The sequence below is a fragment of the Protopterus annectens genome, chromosome 9.part0 (assembly GCF_019279795.1).
Source record: "Protopterus annectens isolate FY-2018-M chromosome 9.part0, PAN1.0, whole genome shotgun sequence".
Lineage (NCBI taxonomy): Eukaryota > Metazoa > Chordata > Ceratodontiformes > Protopteridae > Protopterus > Protopterus annectens.
Genome location: NC_056743.1, coordinates 1,505,656,460 through 1,505,676,587, shown reverse-complemented (window position 1 = coordinate 1,505,676,587; position 20,128 = coordinate 1,505,656,460). Strand labels below are relative to the sequence as shown.

The following is a 20,128-nucleotide window of genomic DNA, read 5'->3' as shown; positions in this document are numbered from 1 at the left end:
TTTTTTCTCACCCTTCTCCCATCCTTGCTTAGTGTTTCTCTTATGATACAGTTTTGTCAGCAGATGTCACCTATAGGAGATCTGACTGACTTTACCTTAGATCTCATAGTTTAGCCACTGTTAATCCCTAATTTTTCTTACTTCACTATTGAGTAAGACTTTGGTCAGACTTTTTAGAAGGGGCAAACTTGATCTGAGGTAGCTCCTTTGACACAGGGGAATTATGGATATGGGAGGAACCTGAGCACCAGATCCTGAAGATGGATCAGATGTATGTCTGAGATCCATATGTAGAAGAATGGACAGAATACTACAACACAGATCTAACATGGTGAGCACATAACTTGTTTTGTTTTCTAATATATGTGCCCATGTCTTAAGTGATGATCTAAAAAAGGTGTCTATAAAAAGTGTATTTTCTGAGGTTCCGTTATATGTTAAAAACTTAATGTTTTCAAAGTTATGTATTGCATTGTTTATGTTCTGTAATGAGTGTATTGCTTTGTAATATTCTGAACACTTCTGTTGTTGTAATTGCCATTGTACACAGTCCATTGCTGAAAAGAGCCCAAGGACTAGCCCACCTTCCTGATCAGAAACAAATAAAACAACCAAACAGAAACTGTAAGAAGAGGATAAACGGCTATAAAGCAAGCTCATATAAAAATTAAACTAAAACAGATGAGACTAGAAGGCATATCTCAAATGGGTAGAAAGGTCACTTTCATGCAACTGTCTGCAGGTCCTTTAGAGGTACACAGTTAATGAAACATGCCTACCTGAACAGAACTTTCTATTTTCTCGGGATAGGTTTATAATGAAGAAATACTGTATTGCAGGGAAAGAGAAGAGACAGAGAGTAGAAATATAAAAGAGGTCATTGAGAAAACAAAATAGATCATTGTTTGAGAATCTGGTGGTAGTACAAGGGGTTAAAACTGAAATGGATTTTGAAGATTTATTTATTTGCATTTGTTTACCAAGAAAGTTTGACTGTGCCAGGAATCCCTTTTCAGCAGATGAAAACTGCTAGTTGTGTTGTAAGAATGTGTTAGTATATTTAAAATGAGTATATTTAATTCATGGCACATTATGAGTTGATGAGTATAGGAATAGATGTGATTGGATAGAATTATTACAAAAGATTTTTTATAGACAAGTTATATACACAGGCGTCAGATTATTCCAGTGGGTTTACCATACATTCATTATTATGGGATATGAAGTACATGAGAATGGAGGAAAGGTCAGAGAAGGAAAGTCATAAAAAATGAATGGAATGGTGTTGCAAGCGAAAAAATAAGGAAAAAAGTGAGTTGTGTGTTGTATATATGCAGAACAAATCCTTAAAAATATAGGCCTCTTTGTCAAATTATTTTATTTAGATCCCTTAAAAAGAAGTGCACTCAATTCGAAGTAGACTAAGACATTATGCTATAAACTTGATAATGTTATAATTCTATAGTGGAGTGAACATTTTACACTGTAAAATATATTGAAATAATTAAAATACCATGTAAGTTAGGCAAAAAAAATGTTTAGGGAGTAAAATATGCATAGCGATAAACAGTGTGTAAAATGTGTGTGTATAGTTATCTATATAAAAGTGTGGTGTTCTTTTCAGGATTTCCCACTTTAATATTTTTCTGAATGTTGTTAAGATGTTTCTGTATGTATTCAAACTCAGTGATAAGTTTAAGAACCAGCTTAATAAGTGGGAAGATAGCATCATTGACTGAGATGCTGCTTACATGACCTTCCACAAGTTTATCTTGTTTACCATGTGTTTTCCATTCTGAGCATATTTTTTTCACATTTTAGTCACCTGTATTTACTTGTAGAAAGAAAGAAACACCTTTCGGGAGACAGTAGAAGGCAATTGTTTACCTAGCTGTAGGACATTTTGAACCATGATGACCTTACGAGCCTTCTGAATGCATAGGATATATTTTTTATTTTTTTCAAAGGTTTATTCTAAATGGCCAGTAGTGTTGTGTCCATTAGAAAATCAATATGGGGGATCAAAGTGCAGTGAAATATTGGATTACCGATGTAGATGTAAGCACATCAAACTAAAAAAGAAAAAAATGCTTAACTACAGCTACATATACCATAGGGATACTAAAATGATTTTTTAGCATTGTATACAAGGGTAGTGTCTGATCTTGACAAAATTGATCATTGTTAATAGTGTTATTTCACTGAATGTGTGTTCTTTATCCTCTTCTAGGTATAAAAGAGGAAAGTCTGTCCAAGCTTATCCAACATGCCAACATCCAGAATGACAGCAACATCATCAAGAATTTACAGAACTTGGGCTTTCCTGTTATACATGGGGTAACATTAATCTTTGTAGCTCATATTAGCAGTACTTACATAGGCCATTCAAATATTCACTGGTGGTATCGCAGTCAACAGACTGTACAAGAAGGCATTCTTTCCTACAGGACACTATGGTGTGATGTGCTTTCCTAACAGTTTGATTCTAAGATCACAGCAAATACGCCATTGGTGTCAGTTAAGTATACAGTCCCAAGATGAACCTTCCTTTTTTCTTCCTTACAGGGCTACACATATCAAATACAGGAAACTATGAAGGGATGGCTGGAGCTTGATTCTCCCTGAATCTAAATGGAGACTTTGACATCTAACACTTCTCTGATAAAGATGATTCAGAGGAGGCATTCTTGCACCCATTCAGAATGTATTACCATTCCTCAATGAACATAGCCTCTCTTCAACACAAAAATATATATCATGCTGTGGCTTTTAAGTTTGTGTGTAAAAAGTGGCTTTGTGAAAGCAGCGATTAGGTTTCTATTCTGTGTTTTCCATAATTCTTTAAAACGTCAGAAATGTTCTTTTAATCCTGGGCTTCAGGACTTCATTGTGCATGGTAATACACAACTTTCTTGTTCATTGTTCCATATCTGTTGTCCTTGCTGTGATGAAAGTGCTTGGTTGTATTTTTCAGTCCACTTTGGTGTATCATTGCCTTTAAGATTTGAATTCCTAGGTCAGTGTTTTCAGTTCAAGATCTTACGATATGGATTGCATTTTGTTTCAGATATCTAAGTGGTGTGCTTGGCAGTAGTGTCAGCAAGTGAAAGGTTGGGAGCAATATGGATTTATCAGCCAGGATAGCTGATAAAATTCAAACACTGGAAACTATTTTTTGTAGGCCAGGTGCTTCACATTCAGGTTTCATAAGGATTTATTTTCCCCCCATAATCTGGTAGAGTCCTTTTTGAGTCTGTAGACAGCTTTTTTTTTTCTTGAAAGTGTGTTTAGAAAATACTTTGATCTAAATATTTGTGATTTTTTCTACTACATCATTCAGTGACTATTTGAGAACTGTTTATGATAGTTGCAAAGAATTTATGCCAGCTGCTAGGACTAAGGATGTTTGCTGGGTTAAACATATGTGGCACAGGTGCCAATAACTGTACTTAGTACCACCATGCACAGATGTCAGAAATGAGCATGACCCTACTTGATAAGCACATCATAATGAAGCCCAGAGGACTTAACAGCTAACCTTTAAAAAATAAAAAAATGTGAGGGCAGGATTTTGATTTGGTTGTAGCTGGAAGCCAGATTACCTTCTGCGCGTTGAGGAGTGGTGCTTCCTTTGTCTGACATAGAAATGAAACAGCAATTGTTTCCTCCTTCTAGCCCAGGGGTGTGACATGTTGGATGCTGACATTTCCTTGAATCATTGTTGTGGTGGTTCTTGTCTCGGACATTGTGTGATGTCTGTCAGAATTCGCTCACTGGAGTGCATTTTAGATCTTGAGCTGTTTGTGCTTTAAATGCTAATACTTCAAGCTTAAGTGCCAGGAGTTACTAGTTATATTCCATACAAAATCTTGTCCACATGTTGTGCTCTTTTAGAGAAGGTTAGCTGTAAAAGTAATCTAAGCTTCATACCTTTACTATCATAAGATCATAGAGTTTACTAGGCTATCGACCTGGAGGTCATTTCAAGCCTAGCCATTTCATCCCAATGTAATACCATAGATATGCTAGTCAGTACCCAGGATTGCATTTAGTAATGACTGCTCTTGTCCAGGAGGGTTGTGGACGGTATTCCCGGTAAGAATTTATGGTGCCCCATCCACTCTTCCAAGTTCCTTTTGAACAGTGTAATAGAGGTGATCTGTTTCACATGAATTGGTAGCTATTCCAAAGACGTGTCAGTTGCTGGGGGACAAATCTGTCCCTCCAGCATGTCCTATTTAAGTTGCAGGCCATATTTAGGTCCCTGGAACAGGTAGTTCCAGTCCCTTTTGATTTATGGCTGTGTAACAAGTTCATTAGGTTTGGGTCTGAGATTGCTCTCTAAGTCAGGCATAAGTCTCCTCTAGTATGTCTGTACGATATAGAGTATAGTGACAGACGCATTAGTCAGTCTGCATAAGGCATGTGCTGGAGTTCCTTGATCTTCTTTGTTAGAAACCTCTGAAGTCTCTCCAATTGCTGCAGGTGCTTTGTATGGTACATGTGGAAGGGGGCATTATACTCCATTATGAGCCTGATTAGTGCCGAATATAGAGGGGATATAACCACCTTTGCTGTCAAGGCGATGCCTTTACTAATTGTGTGCTATATAGAAAGTCTTGCTTACTACAGTAGATACATGGTGATGAAAGTTAAAATCACAGTCGACTTGTTGATCCCAGATCCATTACCACTTCATAGGTACTTAGGATAAGGTTGTTGATTTGATAGTGTGAAGTGACATTTGTTTTTGCTAAAGAAAATGATGATACATTTCTTTACATTCAGTTTGAGACCATGATTAAGACACAAGTTGGTCTGCGTAACACCCTCCTGGAGTATACTGACATCATTTGGGGATTCAGTAATTGCACTAGTTTATGGTCGTACACAAACTTGGTCAGTCGTAACCCCCTTAGTTTTGACATGAACTTCTGAGAAGTATGTACCAAACAGTAAGGGACCCAGCACTGACCCTTGTGGCACCTCACTAGTGACAGGTATGCTGGTTGATGTGAAGTTCCACACTTTGATAGTGTGTGTCCGGGTTGTGAGCCAGTTGTCAACCCATCTTGCAACAAAGGGGTTTACATTCAGTTTGCTAAGTTTATCAGTAATACCTAAGTATGGGATTGTGTCAAAAGCCTTTACCAAGTTGAGGTATGCTCTGTACACAAGTTTTCCCTCGTCAGTGGCCCTGGTCACATTTTCTAAGAAATCCATCAGATTTAACAGGCAGGATCTGCCCTTGATGAAGCCGAATTGAGTTGGATCCAGGACTTTGAGGTAGTGTATGTCTTTTTTTATGAGGTCCATAATGATATGTTCCATGGCCTTACAGATAAGGCTGGTCAGGCATATGGGACTGTAATTCCCTGGGTCTGTTGCTAGGCCACCTTTGTGGAGGGGAATAACTGTTGCTGTTGTCCATTTCACAGAAACAAAGCCTGTGGTTAGGCTATGATTGAAAAGGGTACTTAATGGTGATGCTGGTTTGTTTTATCCTGTTTTAGAAGACAGCTTGGGATGCTGTCTGGTCTCATAGAGGCTGTTTTTTGCCTTGTACAAGGTTTTAATTACCTGCTCTTCAAATATATAGGGTAGGTGGGGGGAGTTTGGGGCAAGATTTGTGCTAAGTTTGGAAGGGGGCAAGGGAGTGAAATTTTCATCAAACCTAATTGCTAGCAGGTTTGTTATCTCTCTGGGGTCAGTGTGTGTGATACCGGTTAGTCACTAGTTCTGCACATACTTGGGGTCCTACCCTTTAGCTACATACGTAGCTGTAAAATGCCTTATGGTTATCGTTGTCTGTGCTTGCTGAGTTTTTCTCAAAGATGTCCTTAGAGGATTTGATATGCTTTCTTATTTGCCTGTTAAGGCTGAGGAGGGTGCTTTTCCATTGCTGTGGCCTTGCCCTTGTTTTCTTGGACAGCAACTTGGCTGCTTGTTTTTACTTGGGGCTCTGGCTTTAATTCTTTCTAGTACAGCTGAGTCTATAGACTTAAGCAAGTAATCGAACAGGGCTTTAGTGTAAGCTTTGGTGTAGTTACCACTTTCAGCTGGGAGTGGGGCTTGGAATGCATGTATACCTTAATCTAAGAGGGTATAGTTTGCCTTGGTGAAATTTGTAGTCCGACTTTGCCCTTTGTGAGTTCTGGTATTAGTGCCAGCTCGAAGGTGACTGATTTGTGGTCAGATTTAACTAATGAGGTTCCAACAGTTGTGGCAGTGCATCTGTTTGTCAGGTTACTCAGATCTAGTATGTTTGTTGTTCTTGCCAGTGTATGAACAGTTTGTTCCAGGGTATTTGAATTAACAAAGTTGAGGAACTTTTGAGCTAGTGAATTAGAGCTAGAGTTGGTTTCCCAGTTGTTGGTGGGATAATTGAAATCCCCATCACCACAGTGTTTGGGATATTTGGCTTGACTCCAGTTTGGTCAAGTAGATTTCATGCATGTTATGACCCATGGAGGGGGATCTGAAACTGGCTGTGACATGAATGGGGTTCTTGCCCACAGTAACCTGAACTTAGAGCAACTCCATGAAGTTGTCCAGTCTAACTAGATGAGATCTCTAATACAGATAGAAACATCGCCTCCTTTGGAACTCACAAGTTTGTTTTGGTCTGAAGGTGTGGAAGGCATTGTAGCCTTGCAAGGTCAGGGTACTCTCTGAGGCCTTGAACCAGGTTGGTTTCTGTGACTGCACAGACATCTACATCTTCCAGTGATAGAAGTGCTTCCAGGGTCTTAAGGTTTTGGTTTAACCTCCTAGCGTTTAGCAGCATGACCCTTATTTTGTTATGATTGGAAAATTTCATGTCGGTAAGTTTGTTTTTGAGACTTTGTCTGAAGAAGGCACTATGGGGGAGGCAAGAGACTTTGCCAACAAATGAATATCTAGTGGTGCCAGGTGCAAACCGGCTCTGGCAAAGCAACGAGGTTTGTCAGCCATGACTTCCCAGACTGACAGAAGCTGGATCCTCTTTGAATGACACCAAAAACTAAGCCAGTTATTGAAATCAATCATTTTTTGTTTATACTGTGGCATCATTCTAGGTGAGAGTCATATGCTGCTTAGGCCTTGGGACATACCTGACTGGGACACATACCCGGAGAGCTCAATCATGTCTCTCTTCATATAGTCCAGTGAAGTACATCTCAAGTCATTCACTCCAACATGAACTATGACAGAGTTATAATGGTACTTGTTTCTGAGAAACCTAAGTGCATGCATGATCTGAAGAATCCTGGCACCAGACATGCAGCTGACCATGACTTTCTCCTTGTCCAACTTTGGTAAGTGGGACATCTGTGCATCTCACTATGGAGTCTCCAGTGACGAGAACATTTGTTTATTGAGTGTTATGCCTTACAGGCTTGGTAGGTGACACAGTGGTGTTATTATGTGCCATGGGTGCTGTGGGAACTGTTAGTTGTAGCAGTCTTGTGTTTTGGTAATTTTTTTGAGAGAACCTCTGCGTATGTTGATTTTTGTGTTTGATGCATATTACGTGTATGAGTAGTGGTGGGTGGGTTGATAACCTCTTCAGTGTTACTGTCTCAAGTGTGAGCAGGGAATTCAAAATTCTTGGTGTAGATGCATCTGTCACACTCTGTACTAAAGTGAGTTATTAGTAGAGGGTTTTCAGTGTACATGAGGCAATTGCAAAACTGCCTCAGGAGACCCAAGTCAACCAGGTTGGCAGGAGAAACAAGGGTAGTCCAACTGTCTATAATGCTAGGTCGAAGAACTTTTATTGCAAAGGGGGGGGCTTTTCAGGACCGATCAAGGAGGTGCTCAGTGGATGGATATTTCTGTCGGGGTGTTTTATTCTGGTGGTATAATAGGTCACATCACTAGCAGTATTTCTTTGACCGGAAAAGTACTAAGGATGAGGACTACACTAATGTGCTACAGTTGTATCTAAGGGAAAAATGTCAAATTTATCTGTCCAGCTGTGGCGCACAGTTGCGCTGCAGTGCGAGTTGCTGTGCAACACGCAAACAAGCAGGAACCTGCTCAAACGCAGGTCTTAAATATCTGAAGCTAAAAACATAAAAAGGTTCAAAAGAACCAATGACGATACTTACTCCAAGCCCTAGACCAACCACCCTTCACCAGACAGGTTCCAGTCAGCATACTTCTCTCACTAGAGTGCAGAAGGGCCCTTTCCAATCAAAGAGGGCCTGGAAAATGTGCTCATAACAAACAGCCACTGCAAACAGACCCAAGTGCAGCAAACCTGTATCTGGACTATGCTACAGCCACTAGCTACCCTAGTTTTGGCAAGAAACACTAGAAAATGTTCAACACAGCAGAAAAATAGCAGTAAGACAGTAAAAAAAAACAAAATTTTTAAACAGCAGAAAAACAGCAAAAAGACTCTAAAGAATGTTTTAAGCAGCAAACAAATCCGTTTTTACACTGTGTGGCAGGAAAACCAGAACAAGCAGAATAAATTGCTTTACAATAGTGAAAGGTTCCAGCAAATACTTAACAAGTAGCGAAAATAGCAAAAAGTGCTTTGCAAACAGTGAAACTGCAATAAAATATGATTTAACTGGCACAGTAAGGCAGACAGTTGATTTACAACATTGTGTTTAGTGCACAGTATTTAAATACAGTATTAAAGTAGGGGGCAGACAATAAAAAGTGCTGTAAATATTATAATTAAGCAAAAAAAACAGGCGACTTACGGTTTTTGGGAAGTTCAGAACCCTCTATTCATCTGGTATCTCAGCTCAGAGTTGTGGCTGGTAGCCCACCTCAGTTAAGCTTTGGTGCCTGTAATAAAAAATTAGTTAATGACCCTTGTGCCACAAAAGTATAACAAGGACATCGTATTTCCAAGAAAGTGAAGGCATTAGCTTAGAGTCTTAACCACTCATTATTAAACATACCCAAATGGAAGCTACTTTTGAGTTTGTAGACACTTTTTTTGTCGTAACTAAAGAAGGATGCATTTCTTCCCTCGCTAAAAATAGCTATTTTTTCCATTTCTAGAGCTTAGTCATTGTTATTTTTGTAATAATTTCTGTCCATCTTTGAAACGGAGTCTGCTTTTTGCAGTCCTACCTTTTTCATTTGGAACAAGAGTTTACAAAATATAGTTTCATAGTAATGATTTCATATTTTTTCTTTTTCTGCAGCATTTACTATAAGGGGTACTAGTTTTCATTTCATGAGAACACCATGTCTAAGTGCAGGGTCCTTGTTCACCCAACCTCAAGAACCTCAGACGCACTACTTTGCTCCTTAGAAAAGATATTCCAAATGGTAACCCACAATCTCACTTTAATAAGGGGAAGGGTTACTGTAGCAGTGAATCATAACATACGAGTCTGTTCAGTAGTGAGTTTGTGTTTATATGGCCAGGTTTCTTATAGCTGTCATCATCTTTGCTCGTCACACACTGTTATAGGTGCTGATATCCAGTGGCATGAGGATTTCATATTTGTGAAACATTGACATGTGCCATCTGCAGTTCTTGCCATTGAGAAGCTGTTAATCTGTCCTCTACAATTTCTTCATAAGTGTGATACTTAGATGTTCATGATTATTAGCTGGTCTTCTTAATAACATTACAAAGATTTTTCACTACAATTGTAATACTTTTGTCATTGGGAAAGTATGTCTTCTCATTCTGAACTAATAAACAAGTCTATTTGAGGCAAGGATTGTTTTATAGAAGCTTTTGTCCTCCATACCTTCTGAACTTCAGCCCTCTCATTTTGATCTTAATCCGGTTCAGCCCCCCACCAGTGGGAAGTCCCCATCACATGGTTGAGAGACCAACAAAGGGGACCTTCATTCAGGATGTTTATACCGTGCTGGCAAGGAGGGCATTTCTGTTGTGTTATAACCCAACTCCAGGTGGCTAACTTTAATACCTGCATCACTGCAGGGAACTACACTTTCCTCCCCATGTTTTACTGAGGGCTGTAGTCACTTTGGTAAGCAGTATTCTTTATCTGAATGTTTGGTATTTCATGATGATTCTGATGTTGTAAGGAAAGTAATTAATGCTGTGGCAGCAGTTTTAGTAAAGAACCTTTCTTTTAGGTGTTCAGTGATTGAGTTTTCAGTAAAGAGGGTGTGACTTTACATAACTATCCTGTTTTGTAAGTAATGGTCCTTATATGGATTTTTTTTGTTGCAAGGGAGAGCAGAATCTATAAAGTAGGAGCAGAGTGACTGTGGCTGGGACCCCTTTTACCTTCTGCAGTTTTGCGATATGGTGCTGCCTTGTATCTGACAAAGAAGTAAAACAGCTGATGTTATTAGTTATTTTTAATTTCTCCAAGTCTTTTTGGGTTTTTAATATCATGATTGGAATGGACCCCATTCCCTAGTCAAAGTATGATTAATGTTCATGAGCTTAATATTGTTTCACTCTTTGATTTTAGCCAAAAGTGCACTTTGCAGCACCCGCAATGTGCCCAGTAATGACTCCTGCAATTCGTATGGTGTTACGTGAATTGGTAACGTATCTAAATACGATTGTAAATTATTTTTTATAAGACCCTTTGCTCGTACTACTTTTGGAACTGTCTGGATATCTTTCTTCCACATGGCTCTTCTTTCTGCCTGCAGATCCAAGTAATTTATGACTGTGTCTGTCTGTACACAAGACACTGTAGTCACTGAGTGTGGCGATTTCAGTGATTAATGTTACTTTTGTCTTATTTCTTGGACCACTATATCCGGTTTTCTAGCATCTATCTTTTGAACTGTTGGTATTGGGTGATCCCATGTGATATAAACTTCATAATTTTCTATGATTCTTTGTGGCTTATGTTTCCAGTGTTTTTCAACCACTTCAGTACCATAATGTTTGCACAATCTCCAGTGTAACAGTCTCATCACATTATTATGCCTTTCAGTATACAGTCCCTCTGCCATTTGTGTGTCATAACCAGCAACAATGTGTGACTGTTTCCAGTTTGGTTTTAAAAAGCCTACGTATGTCTGTTTCTCCCACATGTTCAATGTACTTTGTAAACCAGCGTGTACGTAGTCCACTGTCTTGGGCTGCCAATATTAACCTTTCATTTCTTGGTTTGAATTTACCTCTCCTTAACCATTCCTGCGTTAGTTCTTGATCAACATGAGGCTCTTCCAGAAGTTTTCTATACTTGCAACTGTATTTGCTTGTTTCCACATTTCTTGCCTTCTCATCTGGTCCCTTCACCTTATATTCTTTCTTTTGTTTTTTGGCACATTCAGTTGCTGCCTGATTTTTATCCACTTCTGGTTTGATTTCCATTCCTGCTTGACGTCGATATGCTTCTGCTAAATTAAGCAGAGACATCATCTCAGATTTATTCTCCTCATGTTTCAAAACATTCACTAAATTTGGATCTTGTGAGGTCAGTAGATATATGTTGAGTCCCATGATTGCAAATCTATACATGTAATCAATTTCAAGGATACCCATCCCTCCTTCGGAATGGGAAATGTATAATCTTGGTATACACTGATTTTTTTTTTTATAAATCATTTGGTGAGCATGAAGCATCCTTCTTGTTTTAATATCCAATCTATCCAACACTTTTTGGGGCCAGTCAGTCACTCCAAAACTATAAGTTAGGACAGGAAGAGCAAATTGATTTATAGCTTGGATCTTGTTCCTAGATGTCAGTGCTGTTCTCAGGATTAATTTAAGTCTTCTAAAGTACTCCTGAATTTTATTCGCATTTGTTCATGTTTTATTGCTGATCTGTCATCAGTTCTTAAGTATTTATACACTCCCTTTTGCTCAAGTTCTTTTATATCACATTCTTGTCCCAAACTGATGTTTTCTTGGTGCTGCAGTTTTCCTTTTTTAAAGGTTGCTTTTGCACATTTATCAAGACCAAATGACATTCCAGTATCATCTGAAAAAGTTTTGACAACATGCAGATGTTCTTCGTGTTTCACTGTTGCAATCATTACATTTGGGTAATCCTGCTGGCAGGTTGCCCTCAACCAGCCTGAATTCCAAAGTCTTGGGTCCTGTGTCGGCTGCTGTCGCCCCTTCCCTGACGTCAGGTTGTCAGGGGTATAAAAGAAGCAGCCAACGCCATTTTCTTCAGTCTTTCTTGCCGCGCGGTGCCCGAAGCAGAATCAGTTCGCAAGTGCCAGTCGGCCAACTCCTGAGATTTTCGTGTTTGAGTTTCAGATCCGAAGTCTTCAATAAAGCTAAGTACCTCATTGGGGAAACTTTTTTCTTGCTCCAGACCGATGTCAGAAAAAGTTAATAATTGTATTTCTTGTGGAAAGCAAATGCCTCATAAGGATTTTCATTCTTATTGTATTTCTTGCCTAGGCCCTGATCGCAACGTTACTGGTTGTCGGTTTTGTGCTAGATTTAATCGGTATGATTTTGCTTTAAACTTTTTTGGACGCCGGTTTAATTATCCTGAAATGTCTTCGGATAGCCATCAGACTACCAGAATTTACAAAAAAAGCAAAGAAAAAGAAAAACAACCGAGGCCCAAAACTGGCGACGAAGCTTCTCCTAAGCCAGTCACCGGTACGCCGGTTCTCAGTGAGGCGCTTTCGCAGCCCCTGACGCCCGCTACTTTAGAGTCGCAGGCTGCTACCGACTCCCACGTGGAGTCGGCCATGCCGCTGGATACTCAAGGTATTGGAGCCTCGGACACTAATCCCTCAGATGGGTCCGAAGCCGCTGAGCAGGCACCGGCTTCTGAGGGTGTATTCAGACCTAAACATCTTTACATTAAAACGACTTCAGCATCAAAGGCAAAGACTAAAGTACCTTCTAAAGCAAGGAAGCAAACTCAAGAGCCACGTGGACAGGCCTCTATGCCCAAAAAACAGATGCTCAAAATGGCCGAAGACTTGATTACCTTGATCAGGGGTTCCCATCCCCCTCCTGATAAGTGGCCTAGGCAAGACACTGACTATGAATCTTCAGATCAGGTCTCTATTTCTTCTGATTCCTCTTCTGATCAGGAATATTCTCTTTCCCCCTATGAGGATTCTGATGCTGAAGAATCTATACCTTCAGCATCTCCTCCAGAGGACTATTCCTTTGGGGAAACCTTGCATACCATGAGGGAGCATTTCCACTGGGAGAGCCAAGATTTTTCAGAATCTAAAAAGAGGCTCAGGGATTTTCTCTTACTACCTCAACACAGGCCTCTAGCTATTCCACCTGTGTTAGACATTGTAGATGATGTGATTTTTGGAGTCTAGTCTGACCCCTGACTCCTTACCCCCAGCTCTTTTTAAGCCTGACAGATATTACAGGGTTCCTGACTCACAAATGTAGTTTTAAAAACCCTGATGCTGACTCAGAAACAATTTCACAGGGTCCAAAGGGAATTAAGGCTTCCACTGCAAAAAACCTAACCCCCTCTGACAGGGATTCAAGGGCACTGGATAGATGGGGAAAAAGGTCTACGCATCTGCAACTTTGGCTATAAGGGCCTTAAACTGTCAATTTCATATGATTAAATATCAGCAACATGTCATGGGATTGCTTAAACAGAAAATGTTAAATTCTGAATGTGCAGAAAACAAGGAAATGCAGGATTTATTGTATGCAGCAGAACAAGTTGGAAAGCACACTTTGCAATGTGGTTTTGATTCTTTGGAGGCCTCCTGCAGGGCTGCAGTTACTGGTTCTGTAATTAGGAGGCATGCTTGGTTAAAGGAACAAAATCTGCCTGATCATGTTAAAGTTAAATTACTAGATGCACATTTGCAGCATGATACTTTGTTTGGTGTTAAGGCAGAAGAGGTGTTGAAGAAAAATGGAGGACAAAGCTAAATCTATGCAAACTGTCAAAGAGCTTTTGCAAGTACAGCCACCCAGGTTTAGTAGACACTGGCCTACAAAGAATTGGTCCTTTCCTGTGTCAGACAGACCTCAAAGGGGCAGAACCAGACGCCATAGGTGTAGATCCCGAGCGCAAGGTTCTTATAGGCCCAAGCAATGGGGTGCTTCTACCGCCAAAGCTGGAGAAGATAGATCACAAACATACAGAAAACATCCCCAATGACTTCCCCCTGCCTGCACCAAGCACTTATCTTCTGGCAGCACCCTTAGGGGGAAAATTAGCACTTTTTGCTCAAAATTGGCACATCATAACCCAGGACAAGTGGGTTCTAAACATAGTGCCACAAGGATACAAGTTCCATTTCTATACTATGCCAAAGGCAAACGGGTGGCCAGATCTGCGAAAAAATCAATACCAGAGACGCAAAAACAAGTCTCATCCCTCATGGACATGAGGGCCATTCAACAAGTACCAGAGCAAGAGCAGGGACAAGGCTTTTACTGAAGACTGCTCTTGGTACCCAGAAAAGAAAAGGCCTGGAGGCCGATACTGGACCTATCTATTCTGAATACTTTTCTAGATATTCCAAAATTCAAAATGTTGACTTTGCAGCAGCTTCTGCCCATGTTGGGCAAGAATGCTTGGCTTGTGACTTTAGACCTAAAAGAGGCATACCTGCATGTTCCAATCAGACAATCATGCAGACGATACCTAATATTCAAGGCTGGTTCAATGCATTACCAATTCTCTGCACTGCCCTTTGGCTTATCTACTGTGCCCAGGGTCTTTACAAAGTGCCTTGCACCAGTAATTGCATTCTGCAGACAAAGAGGAATACAAATATATCCTTACTTGGATGACTGTCTTTCAAGCAGAGAACAAGGACATTCTTCTTCAGCATCTGGCATTTGTGAAAAGACTTCTATCATGCCTAGGGTACACAGTCAACAAAAAGAAATCAAAACTAGTACCCCCACAAGAGATAACATTCCTGGGTGCAAGCTTGAACACAACTGCCCAGATGGCTTATCTCACGCCAGACAAACAAAGGCAACTGACTACCTATTTCAAAATGCTGGCAACAAAGGCCCAGTTATCTGCAAGAAAAATTCTGCAGGCTTTGGGCTTCATGGCAGCCTGCATCCTACTAATTCCATATGCAAGACTGCATATGAGGAAACTTCAATGGTACCTAAAAAGTGTTTGGACTCAACATTGCCACAGCCTGGAAACAGTCATTACTCTCATTCCCTGCCTGCAACAGGAGTTTCGATGCTGGGCAAAGGCTTGTCACCAGAACAAGGGACAGCCATTCACATTACCTCCAGCCAGGCAGACAATAGCGACGGATGCATCAGATTATGCCTGGGGAGCCCATATGGCAGGAAAGGCATTCAGGGCACATGGTCCTCAAATCAAATGCATCTACATATCAATCAAAAAGAGATGTTAGCTGTTCAAAATGCCCTGACAGCCTTCAAGGACCTACTTCATCTGAGATAACTACTGATAGACAGACAACACCACAGCCATGTGGTATATAAACAAGCAGGGGGGCACACGTTCTTACCCCCTTTGCAGACTAGCCATGACCTTGTGGGACACAGCTTTGACTTACCAAGTACATCTGCAGGCACAAATCCTGCCAGGAAAGTAAAATACTCTGGCAGACGAACTAAGCAGAAACCTCATGGATCCCAACCAGCGGAAGCTGGATCCACAAGTCTTCAGCATGATGATAAGGAAATGGGGATGCCAGGACATAGATCTGTTTGCCTCCCCTCTCAGTTACCAACTAAAAAGATTCTGCACAAGGACTTATCAAAGACAAGTATGGAAAGTGGACGCCCTATCTTTCAGCTGGAAAAACCTATCAGTATATGCCTTTCATCCACTGCCTCTCCTCCCCAAGGTGCCCCTAAAGGTCAGACAGGAGAAGACAAAGATGATACTGATTGCCCCAGACTGGCCATGCTATTACTTGTATCCAGTACTAAGAAACTTATCTCTATACCTGGCTTGGACCGTACCTCAAATACCCCGACTACTGTCCTAGCAAAACAATCAGATCATGCACAGCCAACTCAGGACATTAAACTTAGCAGCATGGCAGATAATGTAGACATACAAAAAACACCTCTCAGTAAAGCTGTGATGGATGTCATTCTGGAAGCCAGAAGGCCTAGTACTAGAAAGTGTTATGCTGGAAAATGGAAAAGATTCTGTGCCTGGAACCAGGCACAAGGAAACTGATACAGCGGTACCATATATTCCTCAGATTTTGCAATACTTAACTGAGATGCTGGACAAAGGCCTATCTTTTTCATCTATTAAAATTCATGCCTGTGCCATTTCGGCTCATTACAATACAGAGCCACCACTTTTTTCTCACCCTTTATTAAGGCAGTACCTCAGAGGAGCCAAAAATTTAAGGCCCCCAAGAAGACTACCAGTACCTGCATGGGACCTCAACTGTGTCTTGGAAAAGCTCACCCTGCCTCCTTTTGAGCCAGCTGCTACAGCTGATATGAAGTTTTATCTTGGAAAACAGCTCTGCTCTTAATTACTTCTGCAAGATGAGTTTTAGAGCTGCAGGTGCTCATGGCTGTGGAACCTTTCATTATTTTTCATCCAGACAAAGTCTCCCTTAGGACAAACCCCACATTTATGCCTAAAGTAGTGTCCAGTGTGGCTCTCAACCAAGCCATCCATGTGCCTACCTTTTACCCAAATCCACAGAACAAGGGGGAGAGAATTCTGCATTCTTTGGATGTACACAGACAGCTTAGATTCTACTTGGACAGAACCAAAGCTTTCACGAAAACAGAGCAATTACTATTGGCATATGCTGCAGGATCACAAGGAAAGCCTATCTCAAAGCAGACTATTTCTAAGTGGTTAGGTCACTGCATGCGTTTCTGCTACTTACACCATGGCAAGCCAGTGCCTAAGGGCATTCAGCCTCATTCCACCAGAGCTGCAGCCACCTCAACAGCCTTTCTCAGGGGAGTACCTACCACAGACATTTTAGAGGTGGCTACCTGGAGTTCAGTGCACACCTTTACAAAGCATTATCATCTGCCACTCTACTCTAAATCCAGGGCAGGCTTTGCCACTGCAGTTCTGCAGGGCCTCATAGCCGCTCCTACTGCTGTCTATTTCCAGCCTCCCAACCACAGCGTTGGGACTCTACCCAAATGTAATGACGGAAACAGTGAAACACGAAGAACATAGTACAGTTGTGTACACTTAACATAAATGTAGATGTTCGAGTGTATTCACTGTTGCAGTCTAGGTTACCCACCTGCCTTCCCCCTTTTTTCTTTTGGATCTTATATTTCCTTCTGTGATTTATACTACCTATGTGGTGTATTTGCTTATAGATGAAGGTAAAATTTATATTGATGTATTTCTGGATATATACATAAAATTTAACCACCCTTTTTAGGGGCACCTGACATTTGGGACAAGAAAAACTGAAGAAAATGGCGTTGGCTGCTTCTTTTATACCCCTGACGTCAGGGAAGGGGCGACAGCAGCCAATGCAGGACCCAAGACTTTGGAATTCAGGCCGGCTGAGGGCAACCTGCCAGCAGGATTACCCAAATGTAATGACTGCAACAGTGAATACACTCGAACATCTTGATTTATGGCAAGTGTACACAACTGTACTTTATGCTTTCAATTCCTCATCTGATGAGCTGTACAGTTTTAAATCATCGACAAAGAGAAGATGAGAAATCATTAGACTTTGTTTTTCTAGCAGCCAAATTATAGCCATGGCCTAAGCTGTTAAGTAAACAGCTTAATGGATTAATAGCAAGGCAGGATAGGAACGGTGACAGAGTGTCACCCTGGAATATCCCCCTTTGAATTTTTATCCCTGGGATAATAATCTGTCCTTTGTCATGTCTTAATTGCAATGTGGTCTGTCATTGTTTCATGGTTACTGTAATGGTGTAGGGTGTATCATTTTTAAGCACTCCTTTATCCATGAATGTGGGATAATATGAAATGCATCTTAAGCTGTTTACTTCATTTGATCTTCAACCTGTGGGTCCTTGGATCCATATCGGATCTGACACAGCCACATTTTCTAGCTACGGCTCCATGCTCCCCCTACCCATAATGCCCTCAATCTCCCTTCACCCTTCAGATCTCGTTTTCCGCCATAGTGTTAGCAATGTGGTCCAAGCTCCAGAGTTGGTTTTTAGGCAAAGTTGAGAGAGAGACAGAGACAGAGAGAGACTCTGTGTGTGGTTTGTTTTGGGGTGGCTCACCTCCAGTCTCCCTGTCCTATATGCACTTGGTTTAACCCCAGAGCTCTTAAGGACAAGCAGGACAAAGTAATTGTGAAGGGCCTATTGCCCTCCACATCTTTGATAGACGTCCCACCTTCACTAGCCAAAGCTGCTGCTGCTTCTTCCACTTCCTTGGCCTCAGGGACTCTCACCCTCCCACCAAGAGGTCCAGGGAAGGGGATAAGGTCAAGAAAGACCGGCCTTGTAAGTGCTCCCCCGATCGCTTGTCTGAGGCTGGCCCTCCGCTGAAGACCAAGCCTGTTTCCAGGCGTCCTTCCCCTCAACTCAGATCCATGAGGTTTTCGCCTGAGGTCTTGATCACTCGCTCTGTAGGCCTTCCCCTCAACGGCTATCCCAGCCCACTTCTGCAGCGTCCTCCCGCTCCACCTAGAGCCTTTCCGAATCAGAGATGGACACGATGATGCAGATATTTATCCACACTCAAATCCAGATGGGGGTCTTGCCAGGGCCTTCTCCCACTGGAGCAGGTACCTTCCAACCAGTTTTTAGACCTATTACTCCTCCTCAGATCCAACCCGTAGTTTCGGAGTTGTCGAATCTGAGCACAGTCAGAGTCGATGGGTCGGCGCCGATGGTTCTCTGTACCTCGACACCAGCCAGTGCCCTGAGTATGTCGGATCCAACTAGATTGGACCCGAGCTGTTGGAGCCATAGTCTCAGGGTCAGATCCGAGGGGGTGCTCTGCTCCGGGCTTGTCAGAGAGGAACATTCCCCTCAGCGTCTTGGTTCCTAGAAGCTTGGCTCCGACTCCCTGGTTGGATCAGTGTGGAACAGTCTCCGCTAGTTCAGCCCAGGATGTCTGTTCTCCCTCTGCATTCAGTGTGGTAGAGAGGGTTCTCACAGGGTCGAGGCCTCTGACTATCTCGTCTTCTGACTCCACCCAGACCCCCCTGGCCTTGAGTGCAGGTCCGACCATCTTGTCCTCTCATGGACAGCCCATAGCCATATTGCCCCAGGATGTTCCAGTCTTGGAACAACCCGCTTGCGAGGTCTCCCCAGAGAGTCCCCCTGAAGAGCTCCCCCCGCAAGCATTTGTGCAAAAAGAGGCACTTGGACTCTCCTCCAGAGTCCCTCACAGAGGACACTGACTTGGATGAAGGGGAAGGTTCCCCAAGATCACCCCTCCCCTGAGGATGTCTCATTTGGAGACATCATGGAGATCCTCCGCCAAAAGGGGGATGGTCTGTCCCAAAACCAACCTCCAACTAGTCTGTGTTTCTGGAGGCATTCTGCTCAGGCCCATCTACCTCTTGGATGTCCCCAACTACTGATCCACTCATGGATCTGATAACATCTAGGGCATGGAAGGAGCTGGACACCATAGAGCCTATACCCAAAAACCCGGACAAGGTCTTGAGCTCCCCGTGGATAAACTTCACTGGCATGAGGACTCTCCTGTAGATGCGATGATGGTGGCAGCTGCCACCAAGAAGGAACTTGCCCAGGAGGGTTCCACAGTCCTCCCGCCTGACCGAGTCGTGGACGCTGGACCATTTTGGGAAGCGAGTCTATGCTTCAGCGACCTTCTGTGTGAGGGCACTGAACTACATGGCACACATTATTCGACTCCAGAGAGATGTGATCAAGGAAGGTTAGGAGTCTACTCCGGGGTCCATGTCAGAGGAGGACAGGAAGAAGTTCGAAGTACGAATAGTCACATTCAAATCTGTAGCCAACACGTCCATGCATTTGCTCTCCCATGCCACGGAGGGATCCGCACAGGCAGAAGGATCAGACGTTGCCATTTGACACTATGCCTGGCTCCGCCTATGTCAATTCTCGGAGCTCTTCAAGGCATCTTTCACCAGCGCCCCTTATGATGGTTCTTCCCTCCTTGGGAAGACGGTCAGAAAGACTTTAGTTCAGAGCAAGAAGGATGGAGAGACACTGTCTGTCGTCGCAGTCCGCTTCTCTCCACCTCAAAGATACTTTTCCAAGAACCAGCGAGGTCAAAAGAAGATGTGGTTCTGCAAATTTCAGGTGTTTTCCTGGGATGCTCAGGACTCACCTTCCTCC

At 42.1% G+C, this 20,128-nt stretch overlaps 1 protein-coding gene across 1 annotated transcript in view; it reads left to right on the top strand.

The window, feature by feature from the left end:
- LOC122810712 (syntaxin-binding protein 2-like) overlaps positions 1 to 20,128 on the top strand; it is a 1,751,886-nt gene that overhangs the window by 1,399,991 nt on the left and 331,767 nt on the right. Inside the window, exon 16 of the mRNA XM_044082277.1 lies at positions 2,231 to 2,337. Coding sequence (XP_043938212.1) covers positions 2,231 to 2,337 — 107 coding nt within the window. The remainder of the gene's footprint in view (positions 1 to 2,230; positions 2,338 to 20,128) is intronic.